The sequence below is a fragment of the Dermacentor variabilis genome, chromosome 3 (assembly GCF_050947875.1).
Source record: "Dermacentor variabilis isolate Ectoservices chromosome 3, ASM5094787v1, whole genome shotgun sequence".
Taxonomy (NCBI): domain Eukaryota; kingdom Metazoa; phylum Arthropoda; class Arachnida; order Ixodida; family Ixodidae; genus Dermacentor; species Dermacentor variabilis.
In genome coordinates, this window is record NC_134570.1 from 183,612,354 (window position 1) to 183,629,410 (window position 17,057).

The 17,057-nt window shown below is 48.1% G+C and overlaps 1 protein-coding gene across 1 annotated transcript in view; it reads right to left on the reverse strand.

Annotated features, from left to right (window-relative positions):
* The window catches only part of LOC142576560 (3-oxoacyl-[acyl-carrier-protein] reductase FabG-like), a 77,739-nt gene that overhangs the window by 36,981 nt on the left and 23,701 nt on the right, over positions 1–17,057 (reverse strand). The window contains exons 3-4 of the mRNA XM_075686733.1: positions 9,335–9,427; positions 6,056–6,194 (exon numbers count right to left, since the gene is read on the reverse strand). Of these exons, the coding sequence (XP_075542848.1) occupies positions 6,056–6,194; positions 9,335–9,427 (232 nt within the window). The remainder of the gene's footprint in view (positions 1–6,055; positions 6,195–9,334; positions 9,428–17,057) is intronic.

Genomic DNA, 17,057 nt, shown 5'->3' on the forward strand with positions numbered 1-17,057 from the left:
TATGGAGAAAATCCTGTGGTACTTTGCGTAGCCGTATTATATGCGTACGTGACAAATGGGAGGATGATGACCCAGTTTGTATGCTCCGATGAAACTTACATGACGAGCATATCACCAAGGGTGCAATTGAAACGCTCTGTAAGTCCGTTAGATTGAGGATGGTACGCCGCGGTGGTCCGGTGAACTAAGCGGCATTGAGCAAGCAGAGCTTCAACCACCTGCGACAGAAACACACGGCCTCTATCACTCAGCAGCTCTCGAGGCGGGCCATGACGAAGAATGAAACTATGGAGCAGAAAGGATGCAACATCACTGGCGGTCGGTGCAGGTAGAGCAGCGGTTTCGACATAGCGTGTAAGGTGACCAACTGCGAAAATAATCCATCGTTTTCCAGCGGGTGTTAGTGGTAGCGGCCCGTACAGGTCAATTCCCACACGGTCGAAGGCACGAGCAGGGCACGGAAGCGGCTGTAATAGTCCGTAGGCCGGATGAGGCGGAGATTTGCGGCGTTGGCATTGCGCGCACAAGTGGACAAACTTTTGGACAAAAGTAAACATTCCTCGCCAGTAGTAACGTTGCCGCAGGCGCTCATACGTCTTCAAAACGCCTGCGTGTGCACATTGTGGGTCAATATGGAAAGACGTGCATATGTCGTAACGCAAAGTAATAGAGATAACCAGGAGCCTCTCGCGACCATCGGGGTAGTAGTTCCATCGATACAAGAGTTTATGCCGGACAACAAAATGGACATCCTGGTGGCGCAGGGAGCGGGAGATGGGAGATGCAGGCGAGCCAGAAAAGAGATCCAAAAGAGAGGTCACCCAAGGATCCTTGCGCTGTTCTGATGCGAAGGTGTCGATGTCGACCGAGGATACCGCCTTAATGGTGGAGAGGGAGGCCGTGTCGGCTGGCAGGGGAGAGCGGGACAGAGTGTCAGCGTCAGTGTGCTTGCGACCTGAGCGGTATATGACTAGTATGTCGTATTCTTGAATGCGCATAGCCCAGCGGGCAAGACGTCCAGACGGGTCTTTTAAAGAGGATAACCAACAAAGGGCGTGATGGTCAGTAACCACATTGAAAGGCCTGCCGTATATATAGTGGTCAAACTTCCCGAGTGCCCAAACGATGGCCAGGCATTCTTTCTCTGTGACGCTGTAATTGCGTTCCGCTTTGGTCAGCGCACGACTGGCGTAAGCAACGACGTACTCGGAGTAGCCAGACTTGCGCTGCGCAAGGACAGCGCCAAGGCCGATACCACTGGCATCGGTATGCACTTCAGTTGGGGCGGTGGGGTCTTAGTTTCGCAGTATAGGCGGATACGTCAGGAGACGGCGTAAGGTCACGAACGCGGCGTCGCAAGCAGGAGACCAGGAGGATAGGTCGTTGGCGCAGTGCACTTAAGAGTTGTGTAAGAGGTGAGATTATCGAGGCAAAATTGCGAACAAAGCGTCTGAAGTGAGAACAGAGGCCGATGAAGGCTCGGAGTTCTTTGCGTGTCTTAAGTTTCGGAAATTCTGCCACGGCGCGAACTTTTGATGGGTCGGGGCAAATGCGGTCTTGTGATACGACGTGACCAAGAATCATGAGCTTGCGCGCGGCGAACTGGCACTTTTTCAGTTTCAGTTGCAGGCCTGCGTTGGTCAAGGACGTCAGCACTTGCCTAAGGCGGAGCAGATGCGTGCTGAAATTAGGGGCGAACACAACGATGTCGTCGAGATAGCACAAACACGTGCTCCAATTTAGGCCGCGCAAGATATTGCCCATCATTCGTTCAAAGGTAGCAGGCGCATTGCATAGGCCAAATGGCATCACATTAAATTCGTATAAACCATCTGGCGTAATGAATGCAGTTTTAGGGCGGTCAACTGCTGACATCGGGACCTGCCAGTAGCCCGAGCGTAAATCCAACGAAGAGAAGAATTTAGCGCCTTATAAGCTGTCCAGAGCGTCGTCAATGCGCGATAGAGGGTAGACGTCTTTGCGCGTTATCTTATTGAGACGGCAATATCCGACGCAGAACCGAATGGAACCATCTTTTTTTTACGAGAACTACCGGTGATGCCCACGGGCTATTGGAAGGTCGAATGATGCCGCGCTAAAGCATGTCGTCCACGTGCTCACTGATCACCTGACGCTCCTTGGCGGATACGCGGTACGGGCGCTGCCGCAATGGCGCGTTGGAGCCAGTGTCGATGTGGTGGCTGACGGTTGACGAGCGACCCAAAGTAGGCTGAGCGACATCAAAAGAAGAGCGGAACTGGGCAAGCAGGTGAAGCTGGGAGCGCTGCTCGGAAGTAAGGTCATCGGCAATGAATGGTGTGAATAAGTCAGGTGATGGCGGAGCAGAAGTGGAAAGTGTACAGAAGTCGGTGAGCTCTGCATACGAAGCATCCGGCACGTCGGTTATAAACATGTCATCAATAGGCTGAACATGGCCAAATGCTTCGCCGCGAAGAGCCATCAGGGCTGTAGGAAGCGGATTGCAGACAACGATGGCGCTGAAGCCGGCTGAATTGTCAAGCACGGCGAAAGGCAGGGGAACGTCTTTGCGGGTCATGAAGAGTTCTGAAGGAGTGAAGAGGACAGCGCCTTCAGCGACAGCGCCATAGAATACGGGAACAACGGCAGACAAGTACGGCGCTATGGCGATGTCTTCTCGAAGAAATAGCTTAGCGGGAAGAGAAGTAGCGCCGACGATGGGCACGTCACACAGAGGCGATAATTCGACTTCAGCACGTGCGCAATTGATGACGGTGTTATTTCGCGAAAGAAAGTCCGACCCAAGTATCACGTCGTGAGAACAGGACTTGAGAACCACAAACTCCACAATATAGAGAACGCCCTTAATAACAACTCTAGCTATGCATGCTGCTGACGGCTGAACTGGCTGGGCGCTTGCTGTGCGAAGAGAAAACCCAGAAAGTGGTGTAACTTTTCGTAAAGCGCGAGAGAGGCGTTCGCTTAGGACAGCCACGGCTGCTCCAGTATCAATTTGCGCAACGGTAGGGACGCCGTCAAAAGTAAGATCGACAACGCTCGAAGGCGACAATGGAGGACCTGTACACATCGGTGCCGACGCAATTCTTGCCTCCTGAACTGCGGCGCTTAGTTTTCCTCTTGCGTGGGTGAAGGGTACCGACGCATGGATGACAACGAGCGGCGACGCGGGGAAGGTGAACGACGTGTAAGGACCGGGAGCTCGACTGGTGGCCTGTTCGACTGCCGACTAAAATAAGTGTCGTGGAAAGGCTGCACTTTGGCGTAGGGAGGCGACTGCACAAACTCATCAGAGTGCAGCATGCGGCGGCGGCAGAGTCGCGCATCTTGGCCGGGAATACCGCAGGCATAACATATGGGCCTGTTGTCTTGCGTGCGCCAAGGATTAGTAAAGGCAGGAGCAGGTCGACAACGGGACTATGAACGGGACTATGAACGGGTGGTGGCGGCCGAGGATGTAGCGCAGCGAGTGGTTGACGAGGGGGCAGCGCGGCGACGGATGCATAAGTGGCGTGGCGGCAGGGTACTGCTGATGCTGCATTGGTAGAGCCTCAGCAACTTGCTCGTCAATAACCCGCCGGAGCGTAGGAGCGAGCTGTGTAGGAGGCTGTTGCGGCAGCGGCTGCTATAGCTCAGCGAAGTGTAGCAGAGAAAGCTGACGTGCAACTTCCTCCCGCACGAAAGCTTGGATTTGTGTGAGCAAGGAGGAACGATCAGAGAAGGCTGTCATGGAAGAGAGGGCCTCGTCAGCCACTGAAGGGCGCCTAGTAAACTCGCGCTGCCTTGTCAACTCGTCGTAGCTTTGGCACAAGTTTATGAGCTCTGCTATGGTGCGCGGGCTCTTGGCGATCAACATTTGGAAAATACCATCGGCGATGCCCTTCAAAATGTGCTTCAATTTGTCATTTTCAGGCATAGACGCATCCACAAGTTTGCATAGGTCGAGAACCTCTTCAATATAACAGGTGAATGTTTCACCGGGGTGCTGCGCTCGCTCTCGTAACCGCTGCTCGGCGCGCAACTTGTGGACGGCAGGGCGACCGAAAACTGCAGCCAAACTGGCCTTGAACGCGGACCAGGACTGAAAGTCGGCTTCGTGATTTTTAAACCACAGGTGAGCCACTCCCGCAACGTAGAATATGACGGCATTTAACTTGGCGGTATCATCACATCGATTGTGCAAGCTCACCCGTTCGTACGTAGCCAACCAGTCATTGACGTCCTGTTCATCCGTACCGCTGAAAACCGCTGGATGGCGCTGCGCGACACCGCCAGAGCAGGGAACGGGGGGTGGCGGCAGCATCGGCTGGGGAGAGTCAGGCATGACGGGAGGCAGATTCCGAGACCAGAGTTCCAGGGTGTAGATGTTCTTGAGTACTCCACACCTTCCACCAATTGTAATGGGTGCACTGAACAGTTCCGAGGGTAGCGTCTCTTCGTAACCTAGGGGGCAGGTGACGCAGAGCAGGAACAGCTGGTTGTCCGAACGGCTCACACTCGTGCCAAGCACTGGCGATCCTGCTGGCCCACTGGTTGCACAGCAGGCATGGAAGAGACGATCTGGCTGGCCTTGTTCTTGTGCTCTTCTTCTTCATTACAATTACAAGAAATAAATCTATCTGCAACATGAGGCATTAGTTACCTTGTTTCACTTACAACTTCAGCTGCTCGAACACTATGTTTTATGATTTCAATCTCACTTACCAACAAAAGTGTGTAAAATGCATGCGTCTTTGTTCTAACAATCAATCAATAGAGAAATGAACGAATGATAATTAGCTGGTCACTTAAAGAAACAAAGGTCAACCTTCACTAATTCGCGAGCAGGTACCTTCAGGCTCAGGTGGCAAATGAAACGCTGTGCTGTTCCAAGAATCTTAATCGAACGAGGGTTGTGACAGTCATGAGCAGTGCCTCTGGGAAAGGCATGAAGCAGTACAACAGTACCGGCTTGTCTGTTTTTTCCTATATCACATAAACAGATTAATAGCGACTAAATCATTAATCGAAAAATTGAAAAACTGAAGAGTAAGAATTGCCCCGCACAAGACAATACTGTTCATGCAATCACCTCCAGCGCTTGTCGAGTGTGTGCGGCAGTACTACAATGAACCTGCGGGGAAGGCGGCCGAGCCCCTCTTCAAAAAATGGAGGGGAGGAATTCAGGCCTCGTGTACTAACAAATTTTTCCTTTATGAAACACATATACTCAGGAGAGGACAGTTCAGTCAACGTCACACATGAGGTCGCTGGAAAACTTGTTGGAATAAGTGAACGTGCTCAGTGTGCAAACTGGGCGGCATTTTGTTTTCAGCGCAAAATACATATAAGAACACGATAAGCACACAGAGCGAGGGCTCAGGCGGGCAGCAGATTACACGTCTTGAATAGTGTCTTAGTTCTTGCGCGCCCATGGTCAGTTTGCGCTGCAAGACAAAATAGGTACGTATTTGTGACGAATGCGGCTACGACAAGGGCGCACCGAAAGGCACTACTTTGCTTCTAAGAGCGCAGCCGCTTCAATTGGCACTTCTTTTAATCGTTTTGTTTTTGTGACTCCGGTATGACGACGTAACCGCCGTGACAACGTGGTTACGAGAATGCTTGTGTGTCATCATATATTTGCCTTCACATTTTTACTTGCGCAAGACGCTGATTTTGCACACCAACAACGGTTTAGCGTATTAGCAGCTGCCGAGTCATCATGAACGCTGCATCGGGCATAGTTTTAACCTACCAATTTGCGGTAACAGGCATCGCATCAAAACCGAATAAAGTCACTAGTATGACGGTGTTAACATGCACAAAATTATGCTGTTTAGGCTAGCGCCATTTCAACAATTTTACATGAGTGAAATATAATTTTATGAGATACGCTTGTGATGTCAAAAAACTAGAAACATCACCTTCTTGCACAAGCCGAACGACACATCTGTTAGATTATGTCATTTTTACAAAGACTGAACATTTTATGCTTCTAAAAGCAGAAAAATAATGTCCATTCCAGCATCTGGGGAAATACAATTCAGTAACACCAACTAAGAAAAAATGCACAGACCTTTTGTTTCTTTGAGGTAGGGCAATACTTCCTGTGTTATGTGGAACACCGAGCGCAGGTTTGTGTTAAGTTCGGCATCAAATTCTTCGAGCGGAATTTTTCCTACCCGACTGATTGTCGCTGACCCAGCACAGTTGACCTAAAGAAAAACAGAACAGCAGAGATAACGCTCTAAAACCATTCTGGTTGTTCGATCTCAGTGGTGTGCTGAAACAGAGACTGTTAAATACATAAATAGCTGAGTAGTGCGGCAGGCAGACATAGATATAATCAATTTCGTTGTTATGAAGCTGATCACAATGCTATGATACAGCACCTTGCGTGGCCGCGTTGCTTGGTAGATGCCAAATCGCCCATTCTTTGGCCTTTGAACGTGAAGTTCGGAGAATAATGACACTTTCTAGAACTGCTCGTGTGAAAAAGGTAAATAGGCCAACATTCGCGGTACTATTATTCTATTTCTGCAAAAGAAAAAGCTTGTCGGCACTTGGACCAGCAGAAAATTTGCTTGCGGAGCTCCACATGGAACTTTCAGAAACGTGCTTTTTCTATGCGCTTTTCACCATCATGATCATATAATAAAATTTTACTTTCGTAGCCTCGGACGGCTGCCTAGCAAGTCCCAATCATAACCAGTGATATGAAACTGAGTCGTCATCAGCACCATCAGCCGATTTATATCCAGTGCTGAACGAAGGCCAATTTCAACGGTCTTGTGCTGCTCATAATATTTCATGCCTGAACATTAAGTAATTTAACGACACCATCTCATTTTGCACAATCCCCGGCTGTGCTTCACTGCCCCACGCTTTGCACGGCCGAAGCAGCTGTATTGCTTGACCCTCATACCTACTAGGGCATAGGATACACATGTTTGCTCTCTAATCTGCACCGCTGTCATAACGTTACTCCCTACAGTTGCGTTACATTGATCTTCTCGCAGTCCTTACATACTTCCCAAGTTTTGTTATTCACCTACGAATTAGTGCCCCACATGTGTGTACGGGTAGGAGGCAATCGTTGTACAGTTTTGTTTTCAAGAATGGCGGCAAGCTGTGTACTATGACTTGACAATGCGTACGTATTGGCTCCAACGCATTTTTGCTCATCTCTAAACTTCTTTCTTATAAGGCTCAGCTGCGAGTATTTGGTTTAAATGCGTGTACGCCTGCTAGTCTAGCTGCCAAGTATAAGTTACCGTTTTCTTGCGAGGCTATTGAAAACAACCTTTACCGACTGCATAGTAGTCTTCAACACTGCTCATACACTTTGTCGGTTAATGTCCTCCATCACATGTAGCACGTAGTCTCCTGAGTTGTAGAACAGGACAATGTCATGGGCAAACGATACGTAGCTGAGTTATTACTCATTCATTCTCCCTCCTAACCCTCCTCTGCCTAATAGCTTCCATGCATGCAGTGAAGGGCATAGCAGAGATTGTGCTTCCTTGCCTGACCCCTTTTCTGATATGTATCTGCTCGCTTCCTTTTTTGTGAATTAAGGTAACTGTGCCGTCTTTATGGATATTTTCTACAATATTCGCGCACGCTTTCTGTACCCTTCACTACGCAATACCCCCATGAATGCTGTTATCTCTACTCACTTATAGTAACCTATAAAAATCATACAGAGAGGTAAGTTGTACTCCGTAAATTAAAATTGACAGAGATACGGTCGATTGCGCAATGCGCGTTTCTGAAATCAGTTTCTTTTCTTGCTTGACCGAAGTCAAGCGTTCTTCTCATTGTATTAGGAATTACCTTGCTGAGTATGGTGTACAATACCGAAAAGAAAGTTCAAAGAAGTCTAATTCTTCAAATATTTACTTTCTGCGTTCATAAGAATCAGTGAAATGTTGGCTGTCTTCTAAGTATCAGGTATGCAATAAAGGGATGCAACATTTTTAAGTATATTATTTGTTCCAGTTTTGGTTAAATCGATAGCGATTACATATTTTCTGCCGCTGTTCTTCGATGCTTGTCTTGCGAAACTCTTCTAATCTCATCCCTAGTTACATATGGCGGTTCTATATCCTGTACGTCACGACATTTAATCAAGGTTCCGTGGTTACTCTGGCTACCAATACAACTTAGTAAAGAAGTCATCTGCCAGCTTTACTACTTGAGCGAAATTGCTGATGAATTTGGCCTGCTTACCTTTCACTGCCAAGTTTCGTTCTCATTGATTTTATGGTAGCCTTTTTTTATAGTGCTTCATGAATAATTCGAGGTTATAGTTTTGGTTAACACACCATGTTGTCGTGTTTATCAGTTTTGGCATATGGTTTCTTCTGCTCGAGGCTTCCATGCGTTGCTGTTCCGTGTAAGTTTCTTTGAAACCTAAGCTCCCACTCCCTTGGAGCATGTGAAATCTCCACATGCACGGTCTAATACATTTTCGCTATGTTGTGATTACGTTTCTATTTTAAAGCCGTATATGTGTTCTCGAGCACTACTCTGAATTTACCTACTTTTACCTAGAGAACTTTTTGGCTAGCCTGCTTACACTTGAGCTATTTTCCTGTTTCCTGTCAAATTACAAAAAGTCATTCACTTCACTAACCTATGGTTTCTACCCTTACGCTAATTAACACTTGTACACGTTGCACTAAGCAGGTGCCGGCACAGAACATGAGATCTAGTTAATTTCTCGTCTCCCTGTTAGCGCTTTTTCAGGTCCCTTTCCTGTTCTAGCGCTTTCGTCAAAGGCAATAGTTATTCGGAGTCCATTTCTTATCGCAAATTCCACCTACGCATCTTCTATAATATGCAAGGAATCGATGCTGCAGTTGACAATTACCTGCTCTCCAGCTGGTTTGTTTCCCCTCGTTGGCAATGAACTCGTTCGTAACTTCAGTATAGTCAGCTTGTACCTTTTTCTTTGCTGAGTGAGAGTCCTCGAGAACTGCTCTATTTTTTTCGGCATGATAAACATACATAAGAGCTTACGTTTGTACTGTTCAATTAGGAAATTTGAAACTCTGAAGTGCCTATTTGTAGCACCACCACAAGCAAAAGACGCATTAAGCGCGCACCGATCAATGGTCGTAAAAACATGCAAACCCAATATCACACGTTAGATACAGTTTGTTCTTCCTTTCACTCAGCAATATATTTACCTGTTCTAATAAGGTATATCTTGATGGTGTTTTATGCCTCCTTACTGGAAACTGAGAACTTTATGATATTTCCGCTTTGAGGCCGTATACTACACTAAATTTCCTCAAGAAGACAGGAAAGGCGACCCGGCATTCATTTCAACCGATGAAAGAAAACTCACCACAATATCAATCCTCCCGAAGTGTTCGGCTGTTTGTTTAATAAGGGTAGAAACAGCTTCCGTATTCCGAATGTCACACGTGGTCACGAGTACCTAAAGAAGACACATGTTTCCAATCACTACATTGTGTTACATTGATAAACTATTCCAGCCTGTTGACATTACAAGTGGAATATTGTGGCACGGTATTGTGGCACGATACCGCCACGAAGTACGCGAAAAACAGTTACTATTAGCTCGTGCGCCAAGGTGCTCTGACATGGTTTGTTCGTTTTTCAGGCTCTACAGTGCACAAAGCCTAATCTCAAAATTTATATGTACTAATACAAAACAAGCAATCTTTGATTTTAATGCAAAAATAAAGATATCAGTTCTTCAACAAGAGGGGAAGTTCTTAGCGTGATGATCGAAAAAGTGTCAACACAAGAGAGAACATGAAACGTAAAATTTTTAATTGTTAAGCCGTCATCAGCAATATACACATGTTCAGAGGACTCTTTGCAAAACGATTGATTTAAAAAGCTGCAATAACAAGGAAAAGAAATAATGAAGTGGAAGTAGATGTTGTGTACGTGTAATCAATGCCCAGCTTACGGTATAATATACGCGATATTGCCCAACCTGACGGATTCAAGAGGGACACTAACTACAGACCAGCTTTACGAACCAGTCTATTGGCTAGCTTCTTAAAAGCAAAAAGCAAGCACACATTCACACACATACAGAATGAAAGGCGTCTCTTTGCTCTAGGTACACCCATGGTTTACTTTGACCAATAATTCTTACGTCCGAACAGATAGGCTAAGCCTTCTCTCCGTCGGTGACAGACACTACGGCATCAACACAACACATCTCTGAATATGCTACTGTGACTTCTTCTCTTTTGCACACTTTGACTACAACACAGATGGCTAGCTTGTTCTCAGATTTCTGTGTTGGAGACGAAGAAGAGAATACATAAACGTGCGAACAGCTTTTAATGCTGGGACAGTAATGCTATGCATATTTCAAAACATTGGCGCTAGTGTCCAGTAACATCATCAGAAGGACCTTTCCAACATCGTTCTATCATGCCGAAATCTGAGATATAAGTAAGGAGGTTTAACACCACAAAATAGCTTGGCTCTGAGTAGTATTTCAGTTCGAAAATAGTGACTCCAAAGGGAGGCAGTGGTAATTAGATGGCTGGACCGTGATGCTCCCTCTTTCTCTCTGTATATTTAGAAAAAACGACGACTTGTGGGACGGGCGAAGAAAACCAATTTAAAGCTTGTTCTTCCTCGAACCATTCACCTCGTTTCCCTGGGCTATCGCCAGTAGAACGCCTCGGAAAATTGTCGCACCGGAAAACTTGGTGCAATAACTTGAAACAATGTGTGGGCTCATGTACTCAGCACACGACGAATTCCTGTAAATTTAGTAGTTTAGGAAGTCGTGATGGCGGCCATTCCTGCCCTTAATTCAGCAGAAGGGCAAGGCGGAGGTGGCGAGTGGAGCCGTGGCTGGCGCCACCAGCGTTACAAGCTTCTACACCGGGTCAGAGCATGCCGTGCTTGCGCCGCTAGCACGCGCCGTGCAACTTTATCATTCCTTTGTAGCCGACTCGGAGCGTCGACCAAAGCCTCCCCCGTTGCCATGTCAGTGTGCCCTACAGAGCCCCCCACCCTGGCAGAACGGCGATAAATCAAGTTAGTGAAACGAAGTGTCAAACGGGTCGGTGGTAAGTCCGTTGAAAGCAAAGGGGACTAGCAAATTTGGAATTCCGCCCTAAGTCCTTTCTCTGGATGAAGCTGATAGTGGCGCTGCTGATGAACTGTACACAGCACGCCCGCACGAAGAGTGTGAAGGCAAACGCCTCTGCAGCAGTTCATGCGGGCCATACGAAACGAACGGAGACCGGGTGCTGTCAGCTGTGGACACATGTGGCCAGCTCGATCGTAATGCCCTCGCAGATGCGTGAGCCCTGGCGGACGCAGCTTGTTCACGCGCTTTTCCGTTCTTGCCTGACCCGCGGTCGACGCCGCAAGCTGCAGTCTTCTGCGTGTGACCTCGCCCGTGCCGCAACAAGAGGGTCGGGCACGCACAAGCCAGAGCCTGGACACTACTGTCAACGGCACTGGAGGTGAGTGGCGCTCTAGACGGCCAGGAAGGTGTCCTCGGACACCGTTAGATGATGGCACCGGTGAGGTTTGATGAAAGTATGTGAGGGTCGGAGCCGCGGCAGCCGATTTATGTTGCTTGGCAAGCTCTAATGCGGTCACGATGAGAAGGAGAGGATGAGGTGATGGATGTGACACCATCAAGAATCGCGTCGTGGGATGGTGGTGTCAGTCCATCTTCCTTATCCGCGTCTCGCGACGATTGTTCACACCTCCAATGTCTGACTTGTCCGAGCGGTCGCCAAAGGGGCCCGAGTCGGCCGAAGGAGAGGATGGACTGGAGAGGGCAAAGGTTGGAGATCGCCGCTGCAGCTGCGTCGCTCTCCGTGGTAGGTGCAGCGGTGTAGCGTGGGAAGAGTCGCGCGAGGTGGAGTCAGTTGGTACGGTCAGAGGCAGCGGACTCGGCCAGGCGCAGAGCTTGCTCGCCGATTCCGAGGATGGCTCTGCGGCCGGCGTTGGTCAATGGCAGAGCGGCAGTTGCGACGTTGATTGACACAGACCCGATTGCGCGTGGTACGGAAGCCAGCGTTGGGTCAGCGAGTTCACCGCTGTCACGCACCATCGTTGGTAGCAAGAAGGCGATGATGTGGCAAGTATGACTGCCGTGCCGATACCCTCGATTTGAACAATGTGCGCACACTTGCCCGAAAAAGACCTCTGATGAAAGCCTTAGGCCGGGGACTGTGCGCTAGCACACCTGTCTGTCGACGAGCCCATATCGTGGCAGGTCGAGGTAACAAGACTGGCCTGATGGGAATGGCTTAAGGGCACATGAAGCTATGCGCTGGGTTCTGGCGGTGAGCGCATTTGCGGAGCTGTGTCGCGTCGTGTCGGGAGTCTAGAAGTGCTATTGGAGGAATTAGAGGGCAGTAAATGGGATATAATAGGGCTCAGTGAAGTTAGGAGGCCAAAAGAAGAATATACAGTGCTAAAAAGCGGGCACGTCCTGTGCTACCGGGGTTTAGCGGAGAGACGAGAACTAGGAGTCGGATTCCTGATTAATAAGAATATAGCTGGTAACATACAGGAATTCTATAGCATTAACGAGAGGGTGGCAGGTCTTGTTGTGAAACTTAATAAGAGGTAAAAAATGAAGGTTGTACAGGTCTACGCCCCTACATCCAGTCATGATGACCAGGAAGTCGAAAGCCTCTATGAAAACGTGGAATCGGCGATGTGTAGAGTCAAAACAATATACACTATACTAATGGGCAATTTTAATGCCAAGGGAGGCCAGAAGCAGGCTGGAGACAAGGCAGTGGGGGAACATGGCATATGCACTAGGAATAGCAGGGGAGAGTTATTAGTAGAGTTTGCGGAACAGAATAATATGCGGATAATGAATACCTTCTTCCGCAAGCGGCATAGCCGAAAGTGGACGTGGAGGAGCTCGAACGGCGAGACTAGAAATGAAATAGATGTGGACGTGCTCGGCAAGGTGCGCTGCAGGGACCACACGACGGTACGAACTTGAATTAGCCTAGACCTGAGGAGGGAACGGAAGCAACTGGTACATAAGAAGCCGATCAATGAGTTAGCGGTAAGAGGGAAAATAGAGGAATTTCGGATCAAGCTACACAACAGGTATTCGGCTTTAACTCAGGAAGAGGACCTTAGGGTTAAAGCAATGAACCACAATCTTGCAGGCATCATTCAGGAGTGTGCAATGGAAGTCGGTGGTAACTCCGCTAAGCAGGATACCGGTAAACTATCGCAGGAGACGAAAGATCTGATCAAGAAACGCCAATGTATGAAAGCCTCTAACCCTACAGCTAGAATAGAACTGGCAGAACTTTCGAAGTTAATCAACAAGCGTAAGACAGCTGACATAAGGAAGTATAACATGGATAGAATTAAACATACTCTCAGGAACGGAGGAAGCCTAAAAGCAGTAAAGAAGAAACTAGGAATTGGCAAGAATCAGATGTTAGCGTTAAGAGACAAAGTCGGCAATATCAATACTAATATGGTTGAGTAGTCCAAGTGGCTGAGGAGTTCTATAGAGATTTATACACGACGATAATGGAAGAGAAAATAGTCTAGAGGAATTCGAAATCCCACAGGTAACGCCGGAAGAAGTAAAGAAAGTTTTGGGAGATATGCAAAGGGGGAAGGCAGCTGGCAAGGATCAGGTAACAGCAGATTTGTTGAAGATTGGTGGACAGATTGTTCTAGAGAAACTGGCCACCCTGTATACGCAATGCCTCATGACCTCGAGCGTACCGGAATCTTGGAAGAACGCTAACATTATCCTAATCCATAAGAAAGGGGACGCCAAAGACTTCAAAAACTATAGACCGATCAGCTTACTGTCAGTTGCCTACAAACTATTTACTATGGTAATCGCAAATAGAATCAGCAACACCTTAGACTTCTGTCAAGCAAAGGACCAGGCAGGATTCCGTAAAGGCTACTCAACAACAGACCATATTCACACTATTAATCAGGTGATAGAGAAATGTGCGGTATATAACCAACCCTTATTTATAGCTTTCATTGATTACGAGAAAGCGTTTGATTCTGTCGAAACCTCAGCAGTCATGGATGCATTACCGAACCAGGGTGTAGACGAGCCATATGTCAAAATACTGAAAGATATCTATAGCGGCTCCACAGCCACCGTAGTTCTCCATAAAGAAAGCAACAAAATCCCAATAAAGAAAGGCGTCAGGCAGGGAGATACGATCTCTCCAATGCTATTCACAGCGTGTTTACAGGAGGTATTCAGAGACCTGGATTGGGAAGCATTGGGGATAAAAGTTAATGGAGAATACTTTACTGACTTGCGATTCGCTGTTGATATTGCCTTGCTTAGTAACTCAGGGGACCAATTGCAATGCAAGCTCACTGACCTGGAGAGGCACAGCAGAAGAGTGGGTCTAAAAATTAATCTGCAGAAAACTAAAGTAATGTTTAACAGTCTCGGAAGAGAACAGCAGTTTACGATAGGTAGCGAGGCACTGGAAGTGGTAAGGGAATACATCTACTTAGGTCAGGTAGTAACGGCGGATCCGGATCATGAGACGGAAATAATCAGAAGAATAGGAATAGGCTGGGGTACGTTTGGCAGGCCTTCCCAGATCATGAACAGCAGGTTGCAATTATCCCTCAAGAGAAAAGTGTATAATAGCTGTGTCTTATCAGTACTCACCAACGGGGCAGAAACCTGGACGCTTACGAAAAGGGTTCTACTCAAATTTAGCACGACGCAACGAGCTATGGAAAGAATAATAATAGGTGTAACGTTAAGAAATAAGAAAAGAGCAGATTGGGTGCGGTAACAAACATGAGTTAATGACATCTTAGTTGAAATCAAGAAAAAGAAATGGGGGGGGGGGCATGGGCAGGACATGTAATGAGGAGAGAAGATAACCGATGGTCATTAAGGGTTACGGACTGGATTCCAAGGGAAGGAATGCGTAGCAGGGGGTGGCAGAAAGTTAGGTGGACGGACGAGATTAAGAAGTTTGCAGGGACGACATGGCCACAAATAGTACATGACGGGGGTTGTTGGAGAAGTATGGGAGAGGCCGTTGCCCTGCAGTGGGCGTAACCAGGCTGATGATGATGATGTCGCGTACCGTGCGGTTAACGTCGGGAAGGGGGTAGTACGTAGCGCTGTAGAAGTGCAGCACTGCATGTCGCACCTCGTCGTAGGGGAGGGGGCCAGGTGATGGAGAGCTCAGGCGGAGTTGCAGTTGAAGTGGCAGGACGCATAGGAGTACCTGGTGCTTGAACTCTTGGATCGTAAGGTAGTTCAGGTGCATAACCACCTCAAACTGCGGGAACCAGGCGCGGACGTAGCGGGACGGGAACGGTGGTAGCGGTGAGCTGAACTCGGGCGCAGCCGCTTAGCCATGGCAGCGTGTCGCTCGGTGGAAGGCTCGTTTTCGCGGGTCACCATTGTAGGAAGTCATGAGGGCGGCCCGGGAGCCGTGCTGTCGTTCCTACATTTATTTAGGCAGAAAGGCGAAGGCGACGACAAGAGCGGCAGTTGCGGCAACCAGCGTCGCAGGCTTATAGAACGGTGACTTGAAAGGGTCTGAAGGCGAGCTCGATGGTATGCAACCATAGTATAAAAACAGCGTTGAAACACGGACAGACAAAGCAAACACAGTACGGGCGCTGACTGCCAACGGTGACGTTATTCTGCGCAAAGAAATAGATAGCTTGAAAAAGAGGGGGGAACCGTGAAGGGAAACAGAGGGGCGGGAATTAGGGCTTAAAATTCCAGACGCGCATGGGTCTGATGGTAAAAGGTAAAAAAAAAACATAATGATTAGTCAAAAAGGTGTCGGTATTTCTTGTCCGTGAGTATCTTGATAGGGCTGTTGATAGCGGAGAGCCACTTGTCCTCATTGATTTGTTCTGTGCCTCGTAACGAGGGGCAACGCCAGAGCATATGGTCTAGGCTAGCGAAGCCATTGCAGTGCCTGCAAGAACTAGGGGCATGTGTGTTGGGATAAAGCTTGTGCAATAAAGCTGGGCTGGGATACGAGCCTGTTTGGAATAAGCTGAGGGTCAATGCCTGCGCTCTATTTAGGTTTTCGTGAGGAAGGGAAATGTCCCTCCTGCCGAGATCCATGGAGTAACAGAAAAATTAGTTGTGTGCTCCTTTCGGTGACCTATTTTAAAAGCTAAGTTCTGCGTTCAACGGCGCACACATATAACTTCAACAGCTGCTTTTGCTGCGGGTTGTTTTGCAAGTGCTATGTGCTCAGTTTCCGCAGCACTCCAATCTCAACAGCTGCGAAACATCCGCCATGCCGTCAAGCGTACGATACTCTATCATTGCTGGCTGTTTTGATCAACAAACCACGGGACAACGGCCTGACTAGCAGCAATGACATTGAAGGTCACCCAGGGTAACATACTAAGTTATGTGTGAATCGTATACTGAAGGCAGTTTATACCTCAGACACTATTCGTGATGGTGCCTCTTACACGGAAAATTCACGAGCAGATTCTTTATTGAGGATACACTGGCAAAAATGCGAACGCTGGTGTTGGATGGCCGCATGCTGCTAACGGCTTCCGTTGCTGTGGAAAGTGGTCACAGCACGCTGACCCGTGTTTCGCGCGCAAAAACAAAAGAAAATACTAGCTGACGATGACCTACGTGCCATTCTGCATCCATAGTAGCATACATCTTTGTTCTTGCCATAAATGAAAAAAAGAAATGAGCAGAACAAAAAAATATTCACCGGTGATTCTGATACCTCCTAACACGAAGTTTGAGCGCGGTTCTATACGCGTTTTCATTTCGCGATGTATTGGCTGACGCGCCCAATACATCAGTGGTTCTAAACGGAGAAACGTATGGCGCGACTGTCTAGCTAATCAGAAGATCTCGAGAGGCAGTCTCTGAAGTGTGGGCGCGATTCACAGCAGCCGCAGCAGGCAGACCTCCGCTCATGCAGCGCGTGGTTAAACGGACGGTGCGTCGAACTCTGGCGCCAACTACTAGCCATGGTTGCCGCAGCTACGCATCGCAGCAGCTACGCGCGGCACTACGCCTTTCTTCTCAGCCTTTCGTCATACCCATCGCATCCGCTTTCTGCCTA